Here is a 24795-nt window from a genome sequence, read left to right as displayed (position 1 = left end):
ATTACACACAAAATGGGTTCCATAGCTGTTCTTATGTGTTATAGTCTATTATCAAATTATTATAAATGAACAAGCAAGTATTTCATATTTGTAGATGCCCAGGGCAGAGGTGATTGAAGTAATTGTATATACTGTTGCGTGGTTTCATTTACTGTACAGCAGTTTATTTTTCTTTTTTCCCTTTTTTCACAATTTAGCTATTCTTCCTTGACCGTATACATGCTGATGACGCAAAGAACACACATTAGTATAATATACCATGTATGTGTAGTGTAAATAAAATTAATACTGATAATTGACAAATTAAATAAAATGTTGTTTAATACATGTTTTATGATGTTTTATGTTTTGGCAAAAATAATTATGCTCCAGGGTATTTACTGAAAAACACATAATGCCTTAAATTCAGAAAAATTACTACATTGTAAAATTTTCAAAATTAACCCAGAAGGTATTGCGTCTCTTATGAAGTGCTACTTCTTTCCATTTCTTTTCTGGAAATAATGTGTAGAACAATATCATCCTCTTCTTTTACTATAAGTTGGATATTTTATATCTATTTAGTCTGGTCCTGTTACAGTGAAAGTAAGTCTGCCTATTCGGTGGGGAGGAATAAAATATAGACCAAAATATGACAGTAAGCATTTATAATGTTTATAGCTGAATATTCAATTCCGAACTTAAGATGAGTATGATCTACTTTGTTTGCCACGAAAGTGAAATCTGTCAGTCAGAGCATAGGCCTTTACTCAAGTCTTCTTTCTTTCCCGTAAGTGCATATGAAATTCTGGGAGGAGCTATTTCCGTGGTTCAGAGAAATACTTAGGAAGTAGTGCCGAGATCCTCTGAACTGTTTACAACTCATATATAGAGTCACGGTTATGTTTGTCATGGTTATGAAGAAAAAGACGTATTTTCTTCTGTGCAAAAATTGCTCAATGTGAATATTTGCTTTGTGAAAAATTGCAGGAGATATTATATGATTTAGGGACCATTTGTGGCTGATCGGCGATCCTGTGTATGACTGTATCATAGAAACAATAATTACCCATACTTGCTAAAATTACTTGCACTTGGATTTTGTTTTACATCTCTGTTCATATTTTCTCCCTCTAGGCTCATAAAAAGTTCCCTGTATGTTAACTATTCCGCTTTAATATAGTCTATAGTTATTTTTACTGACTGTGTTTGGAACACTGTGCTCTAGAGTTACTGGACAGCAAAAGGAAGATGCAGCATGGGAAAAACACTACCATGTTATTCAGTTAATGAAACGCCAGCGGTTTGAGCTGGGGAGATGTGGGCGGGGCTTAGAAGTCTATCTCTGGCTGCATGGCGTGAGCGAGGGGCTAGTGGGCGCGCCCGCTGCGACGTTGCGGAGGCTTCAACATGGCGGAAGCCCTGACAACTCAGGAGCAGCTGGTAAGAGTCTCTTCGTGATTTTTTTTCCTTTTTCGTTTTCTTGTAGTAGTCATTGTGTACAGTCGCCACCCTCAGTTTCTTCTCTAAAGGAAGGTTTTAAAAAAATCAGATTCTGTCGTGCGGTTATTTCTGGGAACGGGGCGGTGTAGTAAACAGCCCCGGCCCGTTCACAAGCCTCCTGTCGACCGACTCCGGTGTGACTGACAGTAGTTAGCATGTGTCTTAGCGCGATGGCGTTTGCTAGTAGTGGAAGGTATCATTTTACCGGCAGTCTGCCTTGAATGCTCACTTCCTGATAACTAGGCATTATGCGGACCACATCGATATGTTCATGAGTCTAAAGTCAATTAACCAGCGACCCACAATTCTTTACAGTTGGCCCTACTCATAGAGCTTATAGTCACTTAACGGCTATCGTTAGCCGTCCAGCTACCACATGCAACCTAGCCGCTAGCTAATGGCAGTGGCTATTGTTGACTTGCAGGGAATTTCCTAGACTGCAGTCTTACCAGTCTTTATAAGTGATTTTGGGCTGAGCATTAAGGTTAAAAAAGATAAATCGATTGTTGTCTTTATTATTTATTGTCATTTTATTCCATGACACGGTTAAAAATGACCAAAACCGCGACTTTGGACGAGTGTTTTGCTACGAGCCAACGAACTAGCAATATCCCGTCTAACGGATTTACTGTGGACAATTCATAGAAATGATCCTCCGGTTCTTAGCATTGTTGTTGCAATCACTTTCTAGTAAAAGGGGTGGGCCTGAGATAAATGACAAACATGAAATGTCATTCTGCGTTTCTGATTACAGCATTATATTACAGCTTCTGGCCTGATCTTCATCTACTTATGACAAGGTTAACGGATCATTGAGCAAAGTTAAAGGGCATACTTTGGATGCTCCCCAGATTTGCAGATCTTATCTGTTGATAGCTATAATCACTCTCGCGCACACAGTAACGTCTGTCAACTAACTGCCCGCACCACTAACGTTTGTAGATTTTGGCTGCTCGTGTTTGTCGTCTTGGATTACATCTCAACCAAGGGAAAGCGATCATCCTGGTGTTGATGTACCGTTATTGGGTACTAGGTTAATCATGTGGTCATGTAATTTAAATATGCCCCCTAAATCATATGGGTTTTTCAATAGTTTTTGTCCCACTTAAACATTTAGGCCCATAGTGATAGTTCTCTTGATGTGTTAATACTTTGTATATATGTATATTTTTTTTGCCAATCAAGACCTTGCATCTTTTTGGCATATAATTAAGACTGTGCCAGGAAACTGCACACATTTTTCCAAATATTAGTCCTGGATTAGAAAAAAAATAAAGTCTGCATTCTGGTTAATTTCCAGTATGCATCAATTATATAGTTATTTGTTATAGTTCATCTATTTTCTGCATAGGAAAAAGATATATACAGAGGCAGTAAAAACACCAGCTAAACCAGTTTTGTTACTTATGGTTTCATAAAAAAAGTATAATAAAGACATTTTTTATCAAATTATTTTCTTTGTAAAAAGGGAAAATGCATACATTTCTATTAAATAATGTAACAGACTCATGTGTTTAGTCACTCTCCAAAATCCCACGAGCCATTTAAACAAAACAAAGAAAACCCTGCACTGACATTTTCACATGGATAGTGCCACATATTGGATGAGCATCTCTTTTGTTTAGGGCTACAATTAATAACAAATTTCATTATGAGACAAGGTGCTTAAGCATTTGGATGGGTTACGTTTACCAAAAAACCCGGTGGAGAAACACAGTATTTTGAATCATGTTTACAATGGATGTACATTTCTTTGTCCTTATTTGTGCGCATATATAAAGCTTCTTTGTGTATAGCTGAAAAGTTAATTGTTGTCCCCATTTTTATACTTTTCTCCTGGTGCATTCAAATTTGGAGGATGGATGCAGAGTACTCGGAGCAAACAAGCTGACTGTTGTCTCTTGGCACATGAGTGCTATTGTTGATAGTATCTTCCAGTGGCGCACACTTCACAATATTTAATCTTTGACAGAATTGTGTACTGTTCTTGTCATGTCAGCAATCATTCCCATATTATCTTTTGTTTTTTATGGATATCTTTCAAAGCCATAAAAAAGTTTTACACATAATTTCTCTTTTTTATTTTCTTAACGTGTGCCCATCTTTTCCCGTGTCTTTTCAGGCTGTAGAGGAGTTCCTGAGTGAGGTGCGGAGCAGGGAGCAGCCTCACAGCGCTGGGCTCGTCTCTCAACCTACAGCTGTTAAGTTTCTTATGGCCCGCAAGTTTGACGTCTCCAGAGCCATCGATCTTTTCCAAGCATACAAGGTATGGCATTGTTTCAACTAGTGACAGCAACATCTGTTTACCTTCTGTCGTCACGCGAACCCCATTGGGCGTAATTTGTGCAAAATAGTTCCAATTTTTCAGATAAATATCACACATTGAATTTGTAATGATTTCTTAAGTGGTGTTTAGATTTAAAATATAATAATCCTTAAAAATAATCATAGGCTTGTTTGTAAATGCAGGAAATCTTTAAAATGCATAGTGTTAATGCCCTATAAGTATATCTAATGACAGGGTTTCTGTTGGGGGGGAAAAAACACAAGTTAGTTCACAGGTTATTACATCTCTCAATGTTAAACATTAAAATATAATTATAGTTATAACATGTAATTATTGACGCTTAAATAGTTATCTATTATCTGTTAAAGTTAAAAAAATGAACTGGAGTGGTACTTGTATCGCACTCAAGCAGAGCACTAAGAGCTTTCACACCACAACCAGCATTCACTAATTAACACATTCATACTGCACTTTTTTGTATGTCTTTAAATGCTTTTTACTTCTTACACACCTATGAATCACAATGCCCTGAACATACTTGTATAATACAGTGTATATAAAAATGTATGTTAATATAATACATGCTAGCACTTTAGTGGAATAATTGAGTTTTGTTTAAAAACCAAAAACAACCCTTGAGTTGCAAGTTAATAAACTGGCTTTTGTAATACACAGACTAACAACTGAATACTGTTAAGTGTTTGTTAACATACTAAGTCATCTATAAGCTTATGACTTTCCCCTGTCTCTCCTGTGTCTATCTTCATGTATGAAAATTAGAACACAAGAATCAAAGAGGGCATAATCAATATCAACCCTGACGAGGAGCCCCTACGCTCTGAGCTGCTGAGTGGCAAATTTACAGTCCTGGTGAGTGATAAAGCAATAATAAATCACTTAACATAAAAGGAACTGCAGCTTATCATTTTGAATTAACACCCAAGAATACACAGAAATTATGCAAGGTGGTGCTGGTCGTTAAAAAAAGAGTTTTGTGTGTTTCTGTATGTGCATGTCACGGGGCTCATGTAAGCTTATTTTTGTATTTCTATGAATAGAAATGAAGTAAAGTTTTCATTTTCGATAAATTGATTTGCAGTGGTGTAACATGGTGATCTGTTAATATTTTTCCCAGCCTGGCCGAGACGCAAAAGGTGCTGCTGTAGCACTCTTCACCGCTCGACTTCATCGACCAGACCTCACCACCCATAAAGCTGTTCTCCAGGCCATCATCTACCAGCTAGACAAAGCCATAGAGAGGTAAAGCGTGAACCATACATAAACTGTTTCCTATGACACATTATCGTGTTATTTTGATGTGGTACAACAGTTCGTCCCCTGTGCTCTGATGTCAATTCATAAAGATAGAAATATCGATAAATGGGTTAGTCATTAGCGTAACATGAAAAGTCCCTGGTTGAAGACCAGGAGGAGGCATAAACACAGTCTCATGCGGTCACAAGCTAGTCTATTTCATATGCCGATCTTAAGCCCACATAAATGGGAGGGTTGTGTCAGGAAGAGCATCCAACATAAAAATCTCTTGCTTTAGGGATTGATTTGAATCAAGGATCAGTTGAAAGTACCTTTAGAAATATAAAATAACTAAGTGAAACACAGGAATTGTAATAGATAAAAGTGTATTTTTAAGCACATTTATTTTGCTCTTTAACTTTAAAGATCTTCATTTCTTTATAGTGTTCAAACTCAAAGGGATGGGCTCATATTTATTTACGACATGACCAACTCCAGTTATGGAAATTTTGACTATGAGCTCTGTGTCAAGATTCTCAATTTGCTCAAGGTAAATATAAGGAGCTTTTTTTTTTCACGTTGTGTTTGATGATTTTGGAATTCAAAAATGCTTTTCACCCTGGTTTTTTTGTTGTTGTTGTTGTTTTTTTTAAATGTTTCATTAAATTTATATAATGAAAAATAATTATATATTATATAATATATAACTTGTGGGGATAGGTAATTGGATAATCCAAATTGTCACTACGTGTGAATGTGTGAATGAATGTGAGTGCGAATGGTTGTCTGTCCCTGTGTGTTAGCCCTGCGACAGACTGGCGACCTGTCCAGGGTGTACCCTGCCTCTCGCCCTATGACAGCTGGGATAGGCTCCAGCACCCCCCGCGACCCTGAAAAGGATAAGCGGAAGTGAATGGATGGATGGATGGAATAAAAATATTTTCATTTTGCAGGGGGCCTTTCCAGCTCGTCTAAAATGTGTCTTCATTGTGTCCTCACCTCTTTGGTTTCGAGCACCTTTCGCAGTTCTTCGCCTCTTTGTACGCGAGAAGCTGAGAGAAAGGGTGTGTCTCTTCTCACTTCATCAAGAATTTGCATCATGTATAAGATGTTTGTTGTTCATTGTTTAATACTTACTTTCATTTTTCTCCTCACCAGGTCTGCACAGTGAAAGCTCATGAGTTGGCAAGTCATATCCCAGTTTCCTCCCTCCCTGAACACCTGGGTGGGACATCCCAGTATAACCACGTGGCTTGGATTCAATCCTGTGTTAATGTAAACACAAACATTGTTCAGGGTGACACAAAAGAACATGACTGCGTGGGAAGCCTGTTGCGCTCTTATAGCTTAGAGAATAGCAACACAAGTGTAGATGCAACACTGTCCCACGCCCATATAAATACACAAATAGGTCCTGAGATAGCTGTGGCTAACTCTAACTGCTATGATGACAGCAACGCAAACCCACACAACCACTGTGTTGTGGAGAGCAGGACTCGAGGCCAAGGCCAGCACCAACATAGTCCAAATTCTGCTCTGGACAAATCGCAAGTGAACCACCAACACTGGAATGGCTCAGCAGTGAGCGGAGCCAACATGGCTGTCATTGGCTCCAGCGCCAATGCTAACATTAATGGTAGTGGCTGCCAAGCTCCTCCCCAATCAGACACTCCCCCTGATACACCCCTCTCAAAGAAAACTGATGGGGCTGTGGTGAGTGGCAGTGAGGGTATAGAGGAGGAGTATGAGGAGGGTGAGGAGGAAGGAGTGCCTCCGTTGCCTCAGAAATCTCAGCCTCGTCCACCCAACCAGCCTTCCTCAAAATCCCCACCGCTGTCCTCATCTTGGGGTCCTGATGATGAGAACCACTGCATGGAGGTGTCTGTTCACATGCCAGAGCAGGGAGCCATGACGGTGCATGACCTGGTGGAGTATGTGAAGAGGAAGAAGAAGAGGGGGATCTATCAAGAGTATGAGGAGATCCGCAAGGAGCCTCCTGCAGGCACCTTTGACTACTCTAAGTAAGACTTGTCAAGCTCTTATAATTTGTGTGTCTGTCAGTCTGAATTAAATGTATAATATCAGCCAGAACTTCAGTTTGTTATGTAGCCTCACATTAGATTCATCTTTGCAGGAAATTGTCCAATCAGGTCAAGAACAGGTACAGTGATGTTCTCTGCCTCGACCAGTCACGAGTGCGACTGTGCCCACTCTCTAATGATGAGGATGAGGTAATAATTTATCTGTAGATACATTTCAATCAATAAATTCTAAGTAGTTACAGTGTGTGTTGTTAATACAATATTATTGTTTATCTCTGGGAATTAGTGAAGATTGCATTAGCATTTAGCTGAGATGAAATACATGTTTATCATCGGCAACTGAAAGTATCTTATTAATTTAAGACATTGAATGTTGGCCCAGTCTGTGTATTCAAAATGTTTTGAATACAGGTGTATCTGTGTTTTGGGTTTTTATTTCAGTTTTTGTTGTTGTTGTTGTTTGTTTTGTTCTTTTTTTAGACAGTGGTCTAAGTGTAGAATTATTTACTACAATTAAGGTTATGCAGACTTTTTTTTTTTAACTGTAATGTGTAGCATCTTCTTATCCAAGGCAAAATAACTGAACGGTGAATCGCTCTGCTGTGTTTTGCAGACATCAGATTACATTAATGCTAGTTTCATGGATGGGTACAAGAGGAGCAACGCCTACATCGCTACTCAGGGTGAGAAGCTGTTCACATAAGTTCCTGCTTTACTCTTTATTGCTTGTAGTTTTGCATATTTTTATGATGTAATGAGATGATTCCTTGAACAGCTCTTATCTTTCAATGAATGTAATTCTAAGTGCTTTAACTGGAAAACTGCATGACTCCTTCAGATATTTGTTTATTATGCTCTGGTTGTGATGTACGTCAGATGCCTCTAATGGGATTGTGAGATTGAATGGAGTGTGAAGATCCAAAGTGCCTCAACCCCTTTGAGCAATACTGTAGTTCTCCATACTGTGTGAAGAACTACAGAATGGATAATACTATAAATAGTACATGAGCTATTAGCGCTGTTGCTCTCTTTATTCTTTTATTGTTTTGTCTGATCTCTACTGACTGCAACTGATCAGTCTTTCACTTTACTGACTTTCGTTATTTTGGAATCTCAGCTGGCCACATTGTCAGATTTATCTTTTATATATGCCAGCTTTGCTCCCACTCCTCACCTCTTTTAGTCTAGAGCCGTACTCTGTTTCATCACCAGCAATAATGTGACTTGCCAAGCTGTTTGTATGGTTTGTGCTTGCTTGGACTTCCCGGTCCTTCATACTTAATCCATCAACAGCAGTTCTTTAGTACATAGCCGCTTAGCTCCTACAGCTGTGGTTTTATCTTTCCGACTCTCTGTCGCTATTACATTTCTACCTGGAAGTATCTCTGTCTGTCAGAGATGTATTCATCCTAGATTCCAGTGGAAATTTCACGTTGACTGCTGGGAGATTTTAGTTTGGATATTATCTATATGTATATTAAAATACAGCAGTCTCTATCAGTAGTCAGTGTAAAATTTCCATATGGATAATATCATACAATATCAATGAGGATAAGCAGAAGAGGATGGATAATGTTCTCATGCTGGACTTTACATTTTACTAAGATAGCTTTTGACTGATTATCTTTTAATGGCTATTTAACTCTATCCAACACAAATGTACAACATGTCACTTCATTTTAAGGGCATTAAATAGTCTTTCGGGTGTCATTGACAGCCTTCCCACCATAAACTCTTAACCTACCCCCGATGGTCTTTTAGGACTTTTAGATGCTCTTGCTTTAAAAACATCGGTTGTTTTTCTCCCCGTCATGGTTTACTTCTGAATTATGCAAAGTGGTAGCAAAAAAACTATCTCTTGGAACACCACTACAAAAGAGTTGGATTTTGTTGTTCACAAAGAAATGTACAATAACCACGTTCTTCATTAGAAGGGTGCGCTCTATCTACAGAAAAATCTACTTGGTACACAGATCTAATCAGCTCAAGACAAGGGAGCAAAGTACCCTCTTCTGAATGGGCAGGAACATACTAACCTAGCTCTGCTGCCTCATCCTTACCCACCCTCTTACTGTAATTTTTAAAATATCAAAATAGACTAGATTTACCAGCAGCTGATCACTAACACTTCCTGTAATTTTCCTCCTCCCGTTTCCCTCACTTTTGTTCCCTTTTTAGTTTGAATCTTCCCTCTGCTCACAACCAGTATTATTCCTTGGTTATGTTCCTCATTGATTACTGTAACGTCTTTCTTTTTTGTCTTCTATCAAGTCCATCCACAAACGTCAGCTGGTCCCAATCGCTACTGCTCGTATCATAACCAGAACTCCCTCCATAAGTCATTTAGTCCAACTTCATTGACAAAATCACATTTAAATTTGTCTTTGTCTTTGTCTGCTCCTCACCTTTTAAGCTATTCCATAAACTTGCTTTGCAGTACCTCTCTTCTACTCTCAGATCCTGCCCCGTGCCTCTGGAACTCCCTCTCAGACATCTGTAATCCACCTAAAATTTCCCCTCAAAACTCTCTTCTTTAAACTGGCATATTCACCTTTAACTGTCACATGAACCCTCTGTTCTTAATTAGCTTATATATTATAAAATAGTTTTATTGTCATTGATACTTCCTTGGTTACCATTTTTTAAACTCTTCTGTGTAAGTTGAGCTTTAGTGTTTTGAAAGACGCCTAAAATAAAATGTGTCGTTATTATCATCTTGTGTCCCTCAGGTCCTTTGCCAAAAACTTTTGCTGACTTCTGGAGGATGGTTTGGGAACAGATGGTACTTATCATTGTAATGACCACCAGGTGAGACTCCAGTTTGGATTGCTGATGTAAACTTTAATGTAAGGATTTTTACAAATGATGGCACATTATTGATGTGTTGTGAATGAGATGAAAATGGATTTACTGTCTCTCTCAGGGTGGTGGAGCGTGGACGTGTCAAATGTGGACAATACTGGCCTCTTGAGGAGGGCAGGACTGAACAGCATGGATACTTCTTGGTCAGGAATACACATATCCAAGTGTTTCAGGACTTCAAACTTTCCCATCTTGAACTGTACAACACACAGGTAGAGCACACGTGTAGTTTACATTTCTTTAAGTCTTTAAGTCTTTTGAGATGAAAAACTGAGATAGGAGTTTCATTTGTTAAATAAGAGTTTCTAAAGAGTTTCTTTAAATTGTGAGAATGCTTTGTCATTAGAAACTGTAGAAATCACCATTTCTTATTTTCCAACACGGCCAACACATGCCAACTCACAAGAAAGAAGTGACTATCTTCTCTCTTTATCTGCTCTCCTGTGAAACCGTCTGACCTTTTAGTCTGGAGAGAGGCGGGAAGTGTGCCACTACCTCTATGTCAGCTGGCCGGACTTCGGAGTGCCCAAGAGTGCTTCTGCTATGTTGGACTTCCGTGAACATGTTCTGCAAAGGAGGGAAGCTGCAGTCCAGACCTTGGGATCCACCTGGAGAGGGCCTCCAGGAGGCCCCCCTGTGGTTGTGCATTGCAGTGCTGGCATTGGTCGTACAGGTAAAGACTATGGATGCTCTTGGCAGCTAATTTCTTAATCGACTAATTAAGGGGGGAAAATTGACTAATCTAAAACTAAGAAACACTCAGATATCAAGTTAAATCTGAGAACCCTTCAATGGATAATCATTAAAACATTGACATCATTAATCCCGTTCTTCAATAATGTATCTTGCTTAACTGTGCAGCACCTAACATTATCAACATTGAACATTGTATTCCAAATAGACAAGGAAGAGGGAAAAAGACTGAAAATAAACCTTTCAAGTTAGAGTTGCGGCTCTAATTTGAGCCCCTCCTGAATGACTGAACTCATCACCCTATCGCTAAGGGACAGCCCATCCACCCTTAAAGATCATTTTTGGTGCTTTTATCTACAATCTCATTCTTTTGCTTTTAAAAGAATAAGAGTGTTAACAAAAGATCAGACCTAGAGCAACATATTTATGGTCTTTCTCAATATTGATGCTCCATCTGGTGGCAGATGGCTGCATAACATTTAGTACATAGCAATTTACCAGCACTGGGCATCAATTCAAATGTTTACAATTAGATTACACTACTAGCACGTCTGGTACCGACTAGTAACACTAGGGATGATTAGTTGTGTAGTTGAATAGTTGCACACATCCTAGTAAAGACGTCGTTATCTGATTTAAATACTTTAAATATAGATTTATAGGGCTCTTATGCATCTTAAAGTAATCTCCTCTGAGAGTTTTACTTTACTGTTTGAACCTGGAGCCGGTGCCACTTTAAATAAATGGTAGCTAACCTTTAAATAGCCCAAGAAATTGGTTATTAAGTTTAAAGCACAGAAGACAGTAAAACAATCTGCATCTGTTCCATAACACTTAAGTGTTTTTTTTACAGTGCCTGTTTAGCTCAGAGGGCTGATACTGTGTAAAAGGCTTCTCTTTAAGTTAAAGAAAATCTCTGCAGCCAGCTGAAGTGGGAGGACATGTTGGTCAATCTTCAGCCTGTTATTTTAAAAGTACCTCACCAGGGTGTGAGCCACCTTTGTGTCTTTATATATCAGTGCCACTGCCTTGCCTTCCTAATTGTAATTCATGCAGTTGATATACAAAATTAAAATCCCACCAAATGTGAATCTGGTAAACAAATGTAAGGTTATTGTGTATGCAGGTCGTATTGCCTTGTATTATTTAGACAATGACTTTTACTTGAATGACCTCTTTCCTTCTGCTGAGCTGTAGTCTTAACTTTTGCATTCATTTTTAGGTTTTAATCTGTTGTCTTGTGTCCAACCAAAACTTTTTTAATTGAGTTCTTTTAAGTGTAACTTCTCGATATTCATCCCTCATGGCTGTTTAGGCACATTCTGCACACTGGACATCTGCCTGTCCCAGCTGGAGGATGTTGGCACAGTAGATGTCTGTCAGACGGTGCGGCGGATGCGTACACAGAGGGCTTTCAGCATCCAGACCTGGGATCAGTACTATTTCTGCTACACAGCAATCATTGAGTATGCCCAGCGGAATGGGAAGCTGAGCCCAGTGCAGTGGTCTGACTCAGAGCTAGAGACTGACAGCGAGTGAGAGACATACGGAGGGTAATTAGATGAACAGAACAGTCAATCTAAGCAGAAGTCATAGGAATGAGAGTGAGGAGTGGCGATTCTGAGTACATAAAGGAGATGACTCTTCAGCCATAACAGAGAAGAGGCACAAGATGGCAGACTCCCACAGTTGCTCTTCCTTCTTCCCATGAGTTGATAAACTGAGAAGGCAAAGAGCTGGAGAAGAAAATTCAGTGCAGTGGAAACTCTGCATTGACGAGCAAGCTGGCCTGCCAATTTCCAAGCCCCTTTTTAAAAAATTTAGCAAACTACAGGGGGTTTGGCCTGCCCCGAACCTGTGTTGTTGACAAAAGCAGTGTACGAGTAGCATTTTTATATTGACTTGCACATGAGGAATGACAAACTTGAACCTTACCCCTAAAAGCCCTCCAAACCCGAATCTTTGGTCCTTTTTGTATTTCTTGTTTCTTCTCAACTCTGAACAAATCTGTGACTGCAGATAAAATGTGTGGGGTATGAAAAGGTGAAACTTGAAAACATTTCTTTTTGTTTTTTCTTGGTTCTCTTTGAGAGAGTGTTGGTGACAGATCAGTGTGTGAGCCATTTAGTCCATTTCCATGGTTTTTTTGTGTTTTTTTTTTTGGGGGGGGGGGTTCCCATGTTAATTTTTTCTATGGTGCATTTTCTATGTGAGTTTCATATTTGTGCATATGTAGACTAACTTTTAAAAGCCAAAGTCCGCAATCTGAATGCTTGGATGTACTCCTTACTGAGATATTATAGACTGAAGCCCATGTATATTCTTGTAACATACATTTATACATTATTGTGCATAATAACAATTTCTGAAATAACAGCAAAAAAAGCCTTGTTTAATATAATTGACTTAACCTTGAGGAAAGAATTCCTGTGTAGCGAGCCAGGCTATGACAAAATATAGAAGAGTTCTGGTTTTAAACTAATGTTGTATTTCAAATCTCTGATTTGTCAGGTCTAACATCGTCTTTACTGTTGGAGCGTTCTGATTGGACGATCTTAAGTAATTTGGCCTTAACTTGATTCACTGCCTCGTCCTTCTAAGACCCTGAACCATACCTTTAAACTGTACACTTTTATTTCCTCCCTTGGTTCTCCTCTTTTTCAATCTGACTCTTGACACCACAACTGTTGTTTGATTCCTGAGGTATGCTCTCCCTCAGATAATTGTGCCTTCACGTTTTCCTTAGCTTAATGTCTCGCTAGTAAGTAAAACCCAAACTAGTGCACTTGCATAAAACATGTTAACTTTGTGCCACACAGGACCCCCACATTTTGCCTATAAGTCCTGTACATAGCACACTATGTATAAATGACAAAGTAGTGAGTTATCTGGGAGTTAGCTTTGAGACGTGGTTATTATTTTATCATTTGACCTCAGGGGGTGTTTTTGCCTAGTGTCAAAGATCCATTTCTGGGTTTGCCTCTGGTAAATTATCATTTAAGGAAAAAAATCTATATCAACTTTATTTTGTATTTTTTACTGTATTGTATCCTACTGTATTTATGTCTTTGTACAACTTCTACATTATTGAAAATCCGTGAATGTTGGTACGATGCAACAAAGAATAACAGACCAGTTATTGCATTTGATAAGCTGAACAAATCGAACGAGGAGTGAACTATATATATTTTTCTTTGTTGTTCACAATGACATTGAGGTGGAAACTGTCACTTGCCATAGTATTTTCAGAACTGACTTGTATAAATGGTGATTGTTCAAGTTTAGGACAATAAGGGGTTGGGATGGGGGTGAGGTAGGGTAGGGATCAGGTAAGCTAACTTGTGTTTGTAGAGAGTTTATCATAGAAACGGTAACGTTACCATCCAACTGTATGGTCCCCTTATGCCAAGGACAAAGCAAAAACAAACACCTATTAAGAGCAGAAAATGGCAAAAAAAAAAAAAAAAAAGGACATGTGGCTGCATTTCTGTTCATATAAATATATATCTATATATTATTATGGGATAAAGTTTATCAGCATGGAAAGAGCCTTGAATGTTTTTGGGGTACTGGTGTCCGAGCAATTTAGTAAAGACTTTTTTTTTTTTTTTGGTGAATGTGGACCTTGCATCCTTCAATGCCAAAGGCCTAGGCTCAATCTGAAAGTGTTTTCCTGTCACACATCCTCAACAGCCTGCAAGCATGGACTTACTGGTGCAGTCTTGCATCCACGGACACCGAAAGACCCTGGAGCACCTTGGGAACATTGCTAATAAATATGTATAGCTACAAAATGGGAGAGTGGGTATGCAAGAGTTTTGATCCCTGTGCTACATTTAATTTGTTTTGTAAGAAACTGAGAATGCAATGTGCATTTGTCACTGGTGTTCATTTAATGTCTCTTTTTGTGCTTGAAGTTCATGCGATTGAATTACAGCCTTTTACATGCTGTCAGCCCAGCTGTCCCGTTAAAGAAATGGTCTTACTATCTTAAATGGATACAAAGCTAATGTGATCTCTTGGCTGAAAAAGAGTATTGCAAAGATTAAATGTGTAGTAAGAACATGTCCACCGTTTTTCTCTTTCATTGAAATTGGAGTTATAAAATTGCTTTCACATACAGAAATGGGTTGATGGGATCTTTGAAGTATTAAGCATTCAGCTAACAGTCTGTAGACTGTGGTCTGCTCTTTGCACTAGTGCAGAAATGTAACAGTTTAAGTATTAGTTACTCTAGTGCAAATGTAATGTACTCGAGTTCCCTCGTAGTTCTACTTCACACCTCCATTACTTTTCACTCCACATTATTTATCGGTTATGGTGTGGCACAGATATTTTAATTAAGGTATGTAACTGAGACTGAGATTCTAAAATATGAGGCATAACTTTATATTAAAAGTCCACCTCAACCTACTTATCTTCCACATTAATGCATCGTGGTAAAAACCTTAGGCATTACTCCATCTAAAAAAACAGTTTCCAGTTAAACTGAGGTCTTGCAAAGTTATCTGAGATCCTGTGTTACAGTTTAAATATTTTCACAGTGTTAGGCTTTGGAATCACAATTAGGTTTTAAGAATTCTGTTTAGATCCCTTCACACTGCCAGTTCAAAACAGTATGACATAAATAAAGAATAGGTGATGATGTGACAACTAAGATAAGGTAAATTAGATACCTAAGCATGTGGATAAAACGGGGGGGAACTATATAAGAACTACAACATGCTGCAAAAATAAAGTACAACTACCAAAACCTTTTGCACAGAGAGCGTCACCATTAAGAACCCCATCTTTATGAAAATGAAAACAGTTACCACCACTAATTTAGCATGTGTTTCGATGTAGCCATTATTATGTAGTATTACTAACAGACGTTAAGGACATTTTAGTTGAAAGAAAATCATGTTGAGCAAAATCTGCCAGTTGTAGATTAATTTCTTGCTATCGACCCTTCAATGGCTAAACTCGTCAGTGGTTCCAGAATTGGGCACAGACATTTTGCTGTGCTGCTGCATTAGATCAGTAAAAAAAAAAAAAAAGGTAACGATGGCCTGCCCGGTCCTTTCATGCTGGCGCTTCATTTCACACCTGATCATGTCACAGCTGGCTTCTTATTTATCGAGACAACTTAACTCTAATGATATCAACCAGTCCCAGCTATTACAAAGTGAATACATTTGATAGAAAGCAGGTATATTTGATCAGGTTTTTTTTAATAATGTTTCTTTAAATTTTTATATATTCTTTAATATATTCTTTAATTTTGTAATATTTATTTAATAAAAAGTGAAACAAAGCAGTAGAATACCAGAAGTTACAGAAACTTTATTAAGAATAAATATACAAGTAAACATTGAATGTGTCCACTTTAATGTTACACTTGGACTGCGGATTTAAAAATTGTGAACGTCCTATGAAAGAGCATGTGTGTTTGTCTGTGTGTTGTTGTGAGGACAAAAAAGTTTCAGGCATCCCAATATTAAAGCTTCATTGTCTTCAACAGTAAGTTGATGTCATCACAGAGCTGTTTGTTCCTTGAGTTTCACTGCAGCATCACCTGTGTATGTGATTGTTTTGAAAAGAGTTGGGGTGTGTTTCCTGGGCACGAGAGCAGGACGCACAGCAGACACTTCTGTAATATGAGTAAACACACAGTCTGGCTTGAACCACCACCATGCAGTTATGATACTTATCACTGCATAATGGATCTGTGAAGGAAAAAAGGGGAAAGATATTTTAGATAATTGTATTTTCTGTCTGTTGTTTAGTGCAGTCATCTGCTTGGAGCAACTACTAAACTGGCTAACCTTGATAGAAGAGGTGGGACTAATTTAATCATCCTACAAGACACCAAGACAAAAGAATCAAATTTACTGTATATGGACCACATTAAGCTCTGAGTTCTTTTTGTTTAAGGCAGTTGGATCTGGATCAGCATCTTCATCGTCTGAGCTCTCTGTGATGTAAGGGGTCTAACACTGACCGTGCAGTATGCAGCTGAACTGCTGTCGTACAACACTGCTTGCCATGCTTACCTATTTCAGCTACACAAGGCTGTTCGTTGCATTCTTCTCGACTCTCCGGGATTAAGCTGGGATCACAGCGATCGCTTGGGACGATGTTGTCAGCAAGACAACGGACCTCGCGCACGCGGAAGCCAGCATTACAGGTCCGTGAACACTGAGGTCATAGGACGAAGACAGATTACACACAAACTAACCAGTTTGTCACAAATTGGTTCAGTTTTTAAAAACAACAAAAACAACAACATGTTTTTAGATACTGAAAAATGCATTTTAATGGTCTCCTGTTGCGCTAAAAAAAGAGAAATCTTGTCCTTGGGATAACTGCAGATCTTTAATGAGGAAAAGTCTCAGTAAAAATGTAGAGTGGTCTATGACTTAAAGACATTAAAGGGGACACAGTGAAGCTGCAAGGAGTAGAGTTAGTGAACGTAAATGAGATTAACTGCTTTGGGCCAAACATCCAATGCAAAGGAAAGAGTATAAGAGAGGTGAAGAAAAGAGGGCAGGCAGGGTGGAGTGGGTAAAGATGAATGTCAGGGATGATTTGTGACAAGGATAGCTGCAATGACAGGAAGACAGAAGGCCGAGGTTTAGGTAATATAACTGAGGATGGTGAGATTTTAATTGGGAGTGACCAGAATTGATAGAATTAGAAAGTATTATATAATAAGGGCAGGTCATGTTGACCAGTTTGGAGACAAAGTCAGAGAGACAAGGCTGAGATGGTTTGGATGTGTGCAGAGGAGGAATAGTGGATATATTGGATAAAAGATGCTGAATCTGCATCATCTGCTGCCAGAACTGATTTAGACGTTGGGTACACTTACCGCACTCCACTCCGTAACATACCACTGGACACCACATGGCTTCAGTCTGCAGGGCTGAGATGTGATTGGCTTCGAAAGACTGGAACATTTTAACTGGTCCACAACTTCCATTTGACCATCGCTGTTGAAAATGCAAGCCACACTTCGGGTCTGCGTGCCATTCCCACACTCTGCAGAACACTTAAATTACCCACACACATAAGTGAGTCTTCAAATGGATGTTGTTTGCACAGTTTGCAGATATGGTTATGTGTGTGTGTGCGTGTGTGTGTGTGTGTGAATTACCTGACTCCAAGGTCCTGTGTACCATTCCAGACGATTTTGGCATGGCCCTGAATCACATGATGTCACTTCTGGCGGGCGTTCCCCTTCACAGCTATCCAAAGGCAGATTTGTCACAAGATCCATCAGGCATACTACAGACCTGGTTCGACTGCCTCTACCACACTCTGCAGAGCACTAAGGAGCATCACGCACACATTTCATTTTATTTGGTCCCATTTTGAAATGTAACATTATTTCATTTGCAAGTCCTGTCACAGTCTCCTCAAACACAACATCTAACACACACAGTTTCAATATTACCCGCTGGCTCCAGATAGAGGTGAACCAGCTGCGTGCACAAAGTCCCATGTCACAGTTCTGTATAGTGTCTGGCTTCAGGTTCATGTTACACTCCTGATCATCATCCACATCGCCCTGGTTGCTCACGCACACCACCTCCCTGGTGCGCTGGCCAACTCCACATGGTACTGAACACTGGAGGAGAAGATGAGAGATCTAGATTTGTTTCTCATGAAAATCACTGAGTTCCTTTTATTCAGTGACATGTAAATTCCTTTGCTGCAGCTATAGAATGTGTGTTATGCATGTTTGTCTTCCTAAATGCCCATTCATGGCTGTATTGCTGAAATGAATGGCACAAGATACACATTACACACAACGTTGTCAGCTAGTTATACTTTGCTGGTTAGTGGTAGTGCTTTTATTTTTACTCCTTTGGGTCTTCCACTCTTTACAACTTGTATGATTTAATTGTTTCACATGCTCTACTTCTCCTGATTGGTCCCTGCACCTGCTCTTCAGCCTGCCTACCACCACTGCTGATTGATTCAAAGCTTCAGTCCTGTGCTCTAGTCAGGCTCTGTTATATGTTGGCTGGTATGTGTGTTAAAATTAAACGTATCTTAAGAAGTCCTGTTTTTTGTTTTTTTGTTTGTTTGGGTTTTTTTTTTTTTTTGGGGGGGGGGTGTCTGTAAGTTGTTATATTACCATTTTGGATGGTTTTCCTACTCTAGAGACTGGGCTAGCTATAGCCTAGAGTAAAACGGACATCTCATGTACCACACTTGGTTGGTTCTGTCTTTTTTTCTGTTCCTTTCCATTTTTTATGGTGTTTTGTCCAGCGGAGACTTGTCTGGATTACTTAAATACCTAAAGACTTCCCCCACGACTGATAAAATTAAACTCCTCATACTACAGCTGTTCATAAGTATTCATGAAATGTGTGTTTTCTCACAGGGCTCCACTCTGATCGTATATCCCACTGACTGCAGATTTTCAGCTGGCACGTAGACTGGGTCACTGGCATGTCAGATGAACCGCACAGCTCTGACGTCACAGTAACTGAAGTTTCTGTCCCACTGGCGTGAACGTCGGTGACTTGGCGGCAGATGACCTGGCGATGCTGGGTCCCAGGTCCACACCTTCTACTGCACTCTGACCACTCGCCTACGTCCCAGCTGTTAGCCAAGAGAATAGAGAAGTGATGTGCTTTAATGTTGATGCATAAGTTTACTAAAGACCTTCACCAAATTGTCTTTGTCCTAGCTCTGTCTTCTTGGTGACCACAACTACTAAGTTCCTCTTTTCCACAGCGTATCTTCCTCCCCTTTACCCCCAACCAGCCACTCCATGAGCCTGGTTCTGCTGGAGGTTTCTTCCTGTTAAAAGGGAGTTTTTCCTTACCACTGTTGCCAAGTGCTTGCTCATAGGGAGTTGATTGCTGGGGTTTTCTCTCATATCACTATAAAGTTTTTACCTTACAATATATAAAGTGCCTTGAGGGGACTGTTATTGCAATTCAGCGCTGTATAAATTAAAATTTTGTGTGACCACTTCCCCACCATCTTAAAGGTTACTCGTTAGTTTTTTGTTTTTAGAGAAAAACAGATCATACAAAAGGCTATCACTGGAGCCCAAAAAGTGCTGCACAAATTCAGAAGTCTTTACTTTTCTTACTACTCATGTCTTGGTTTTATAGCCCTCTGTTTCTGCCACATTCCAAGTAAAAACATAAACATATATTTCACGATGACAGCAATCATGGATCACTGACACTGTGGGCAAAATATCTGACAGACCCACAACCAAACATAAAGTTAATGTCCTAACATCTTGGCAGCAGTAATGCAGAGTGGTATTTACCGCACGACATGAAAAATGAAGCCACACCAAAGAGATTTAGTGGCTGACTTACGGCTAGGACGTGTGCAAGTGATCAGGGTTCACCCCGAGAGTCACAGCACCATGTGGAAGTAATACTGTGTGCGTCATGTGTAGTTTATATGTAGCTCAGTCTGTGCATTAGCCACATCTAACAGAATAGGACATCAGGTGTCTGTGGGTGTCGCTCACTATGCAGGACAGGGCTGTATGTTGCAGTCTTCTTCCCACTTTGTTGTTTCAATGGCAGGGTGACAAAAGTCAGCGGGAACAGCCGTCTGGGAATCCTTCTCAACACACTCCAGGACCACCTGACGCTTGCCTGGCAAAAACACAGACAAACACCCAGGGGAAAAAATTAAATAGGAGAGTGAAATATATGTGTGCTTATGCACAGTAATGTAGAAGCCCATTGTCCTAGAGACTGTTTCCGCTAGTGACTTGATTTCTTTATTTTAGTGGCTCTATGGTGTAGTAGTTTACACATTTACCAAACAAGTGAGAGACCCCTGGTTTCATCCCGGAGAACATAATATCTGAGATAATATCTGCCAAATCAGACATGCAGAGCTGCCCACTGTGCCCATCTTTGATTGTGTAAGCTATTATTATATGCTTTTCTTGTCTTTACAACTTGCCAATCCCGATGGCCCCAGGCGTAGATACTGTTAGCACTATCAGATTAAGATTTGGGAACTATGAACTAACTTCTTACCAGTGCCGCAGGTTGTGCTGCACTCTGTGTGCCCGTTTTTCATCCAGGTGTAGGTGACGTGAGACTCAGAGTTCACAGTATGGTAAGAGGGAAGCTGGTTAGGATGCCATGCCTCCCTGATGATACTTTGTTTGGTCTTGCCATCATCATCTGGATAGGAGAAATCTACTGTCTCAGCTACAAGAAAGTTAGAGTTTAGAGGTTCCATGTGCCAGAGAAGAAGTGGGCTAGCTTAAAATATAATATAACTTAAAATGTAACAAGTACAACCATAAGGCTGCCACACTGGTGGTTTTATTTAATATGGCTACTAAGATCTGTTTTAAGGACTGTGTGAATTTGTATGTAGGCTATTACAGTGGACAAACACTAGACTAAAACTAAAGCTAGGTGTGAACGAAACACTTTAGTTCACTGAAATAAAAATAAAAACTGGACGCTAGAAAAAGATGTAAAAAGACTGTAGTTGCAAAACTAACTAAAACCAAATTTTGAAAAATATACAGAAAATTACCTTATTCTTAGTTTTAATCTGGTTACGACTGTCAAACCAAGAAGTGCAAGGGGGCTTTACTACATACAGTTAGGTCCATAAATATTTATAAAATGAAACAATGCTCATAATTTTGCCCCTGTACATCACCACAGTGGGTTTTAAACCAAACAAGATATTAATAAAGTGCAGGCTTTCAGCTTTGGTTCACGGGGTTTAAGAAAATATTGCATCAACTGTTCAGGAATTACAGACATTTTGATACCCTGTCACATTCTCAGGGGATCCAAAAAATATTACACATTTGACTGAGAAGTGGTTTCATGGCCAGGTGAGGCCTGAGGCCAAATCTGGCATAAGTGACAGCTTATCTTGTCTCAGTGTGTGGCAAAGGGCTCTTTGCCAAGAGAAATTTTGACCTGTATCAAAAATGTCAATTAAACCCTAATCAAATGATCAAATGAACAGTTTTGCTGAAAACGATACGAAACGGTGTCACCCTGCAGTGCGATCTTAACCAAACACAAAGAGAAGCCAAAAAAGGGCACATGCTGTCTGAGGGTAAACCGTAGTCCTGATAATGAGATACTGACACTGTGGCCATACTGAGTAACTCAAATACAGCTTGTGTGCTTATGCATGTTAGTGAGTTTACTCACCCAGGGGAAGAACAGCAGAAGGTGTACCTGGCTCAGGAGCTAGGTATTGGTTTAAAGGCATGCTGTATTCATATTGCACAGTAGGAAATGGTTGTTGGTAAATCAGCTGTGAAAAAGAAAGAAAAAAAGATGAATGGCATCCGATAAGTAGTATTTTTTATACTATTTGTCTTTGCAAATCTTAATAGGACTCCTTGGAAGGTATATTTATTCGCTACTTTTAATTCTGATAATTTGTCAGACATATAAAGAAACTAAATTTGCACTTTTATAACCTCGTATCTCATAATGAAGCTCAAATAGTTTTTAATTTTCATGGGCAACTTTGTCAGATCAGTGTTTTTCATTTTCCATCTCACATAGACATGCAGGTCCTCAGTCAGCGGCCCCGGTGCAGTGATGGACTCTCCATTACGAGACCGGATCTCATTGGGTCGTCGATATGTCAGATATGTTCCCAGAGCAGCGTAGATCCCGGGTCTATTGATTAGCCAGTTTCCGTTGATGATGGAGACACCACGTTGGCTGAGCAGAGCTGGAAAATCCCCATGATTGTTTACTGCATCGGTGCTTGTCATTCTGGAAATACTTGTGCTATTAGATATGGTTATGTGTGTGTGTGTGTGTGTGTCTGTGTACCCAGATAATTTTGGCTCTTTTTGGTCTCCTGGATGCTGATGTTGCATGCTCCTGCAGGAATCTCTGCAATCTTATGGTAGCCAACGTGAAGGAAAGTCCGAGAAAAATTCCCCTTCACCACCTCAAACTGCTGCCAACACATACACTGGCACATGTTTTATGCAAACAAAGCCACAACACTGCACTTTTGTACATGTTCAGACACTTTCTGCTTACTCTCTTTACCATAGTTTCAGCATCACCCGTATTATTTTCAACAGTATAATCACAGATTCCGCTGGATCACATTGCTGTTCTTTTTCTCTCATTTTCACTCGTGAATCTTGCTCTCCCTCCTCTTGCTGTAAATCCCATAGCTCACTCGGTCCAACAGTTGGTTTGAATTGGGGAACCTTTCTGGTCTTCCTCTCCAATCCTCCACAATGCAGATCTCTATTTTGCAAATGAGTTTGGCTCATCTGCTCCGTTCCTGTCATCTCTCTTTTAACGTTTTCTCTGGTTCTTCGCATTTGAAATTTTATTTACAGTCTGATATTACTCAGTCTGTTAGTGATTACTCTCAGCCTGAGTGGCACAAACAGAGATGATCTAAAACACACAGGACACCCGCCACCCCACCCCCACCCCCCCTCCCCGAGGGCAAACTCAGTCCCACTCCTGCCTCCCCAATCTTAAAAGATTGTTACTTGCATTCTGCATCAGAACAAACACGATCTATATTACAAAGTAAGGATATAACTTAGCATGCCATGCCTTCCCCTTGAAGCTCATACTCTATAGCCCCCCCCCAATAAAAGTGTGGGCGTCTTACCTCCAGAGGGGACGAGCCACCTGTGTTATCCCAAGGAAGAGCACCTGTGGCTGGGGAAAGAAGACAGATCAAGTGCAGCAGAGCCAGAACTCGACCCTGCCCCAGATAGCAGGGCTGCTGCCACAATCCAGCCATGAAGAGACTGAGAGAGGAGGACAATCTCACACACTCACATAGACACACATCTGTAATGAGGGGAGTGTGTGTTTGAGAGTTGGGGTTGGCTTAAGGGGTGGGAGGGAAAAAGGACAGTTTGGGAAGGATGTAAGGAGAAGTTCTGAGAGAACATTATAAATGTAGGTGTCCTTTTAAGTTAATTTCACCTCCTTTACTCCTTGGTATGAATTCTGTGACAGCTCACGGAGAGCGTGCGTTTGTGAGAAAGATAAATGGACAGACTCCTGTAGCGTATCCTAATGCTTGTCCAAAGACAATATTGCTCCCTTTGAATCATCATGCAAGATTGTGGGGCTTTGGAGAGGCATTCTTCTTGCTTCTCCACCCACTTTTTGGTTTTTGCTGTATAAGGCTTGTTATGTTTTGAGTTATTGTTTTTATTATATTTTAGTGATGATGGGAAACACCTTTAGAAATTCTTTGGGGGAAAAAAAACAAAAGCCCACTGCAAACTGCTAGAGGATGGACTGAAAATCAAACACACACACGCACTGAGTGGCATTGTTCCCTGGTGATTTAAATTCCCCGAATAAATGATTCACATGCATTATTTTTCCATCTTATCATGACTCAGTTTACTACCATGTTGCTCTGTCCTTTACTGATCAGATCGCTTTTAACATTACTGTAAATTCACTGGCCTGCATTCAAAACCCCACTGTCACACACTCCCAAGGTCTTCAGTTTGAGAGTTTTGGCTAATATTTTGGATGGACATGAATGATTTGAAGGAGTGCAAACACATATGGGTGTAATATATTACCTTGGCTGAATGTTTTAGTTCTGGGAAGAGGACTGTTTTTGCCCTGTAAACACACAATGTAGTGAGGCTTGCCTAGTTCCATCGTTTCATGTTGCGTAGAGAGGAGCAATGAGAGTCAGATCTATCAAAACTTATGACACAGAGCCACTTCGGAAGGTAGGGGGCAGATAAAAACATGTCTTACCTGTGTTGCTGAATGGAGTGACAACATTTCAGACCTGAAAAACCTTTTTTTTCCCCCCACAGACTGTCCTTCAATTGACCCTGCAGCTGTTCACAACATGGGTGTGAAATTGCCAGGATCAAAACTTTCCCAACTTCTCTGAGAGCCCCCTTCTTTGTGATTGTGTATGCGCTCATGTTTATGTGTGGACTCTAAAAAGATATATGAGACACATATGTGTGGATAAAGTGCAGTGATGCAATGTCTGTTGTACACGGCCAATCTGGCCACTGTTTAAAGAGGTTGAGTGAGAACGAAAATCTGACTGTTATTCTGCAAAGCTTTACATCTCTCCTTTTGAGTGTTTAGCATGAGCCCTCTGACTGGAGACAGTTAGGCAAAGTGCAGCACAACCTTTATGATAGCATGCACCTACATACACATGTTGTACATCTAA

The 24795-nt window shown here is 39.8% G+C and overlaps 2 protein-coding genes across 2 annotated transcripts; one reads left to right on the top strand and one right to left on the bottom strand.

Annotated features, from left to right (window-relative positions):
• The first annotated feature begins 1318 nt into the window (after positions 1–1318).
• ptpn9b (protein tyrosine phosphatase non-receptor type 9b) lies at positions 1319–14687 on the top strand. The gene is made up of 13 exons (XM_006787271.3): positions 1319–1422; positions 3605–3748; positions 4550–4639; positions 4905–5029; positions 5468–5573; positions 5977–6087; positions 6182–7044; positions 7158–7254; positions 7679–7748; positions 9795–9873; positions 9989–10139; positions 10393–10600; positions 11936–14687. The coding sequence occupies exons 1-13, from the start codon at positions 1390–1392 to the stop codon at positions 12157–12159; spliced, it is 2301 nt and encodes a 766-aa protein (XP_006787334.1). The 5' UTR covers positions 1319–1389; the 3' UTR covers positions 12160–14687.
• A 1486-nt stretch (positions 14688–16173) lies between these two features.
• adamtsl7 (ADAMTS-like 7) lies at positions 16174–23404 on the bottom strand. Its single transcript, XM_087842535.1, has 12 exons — positions 23236–23404; positions 22425–22554; positions 22145–22320; positions 21786–21891; positions 20634–20810; positions 20111–20240; positions 18993–19215; positions 18059–18232; positions 17759–17932; positions 17474–17653; positions 16656–16800; positions 16174–16328 (listed from the first exon to the last, which is right to left on the bottom strand). The coding sequence occupies exons 1-12, from the start codon at positions 23368–23370 to the stop codon at positions 16174–16176; spliced, it is 1905 nt and encodes a 634-aa protein (XP_087698661.1). The 5' UTR covers positions 23371–23404.
• Positions 23405–24795: the final 1391 nt, after the last annotated feature.

The sequence above is a fragment of the Neolamprologus brichardi genome, chromosome 6 (assembly GCF_056152115.1).
Source record: "Neolamprologus brichardi isolate AB-2024 chromosome 6, ASM5615211v1, whole genome shotgun sequence".
Classification (NCBI taxonomy): domain Eukaryota; kingdom Metazoa; phylum Chordata; class Actinopteri; order Cichliformes; family Cichlidae; genus Neolamprologus; species Neolamprologus brichardi.
The sequence above is the reverse complement of the archived record's forward strand: the minus strand, read 5'-3'. Positions and strand labels throughout refer to the sequence as shown.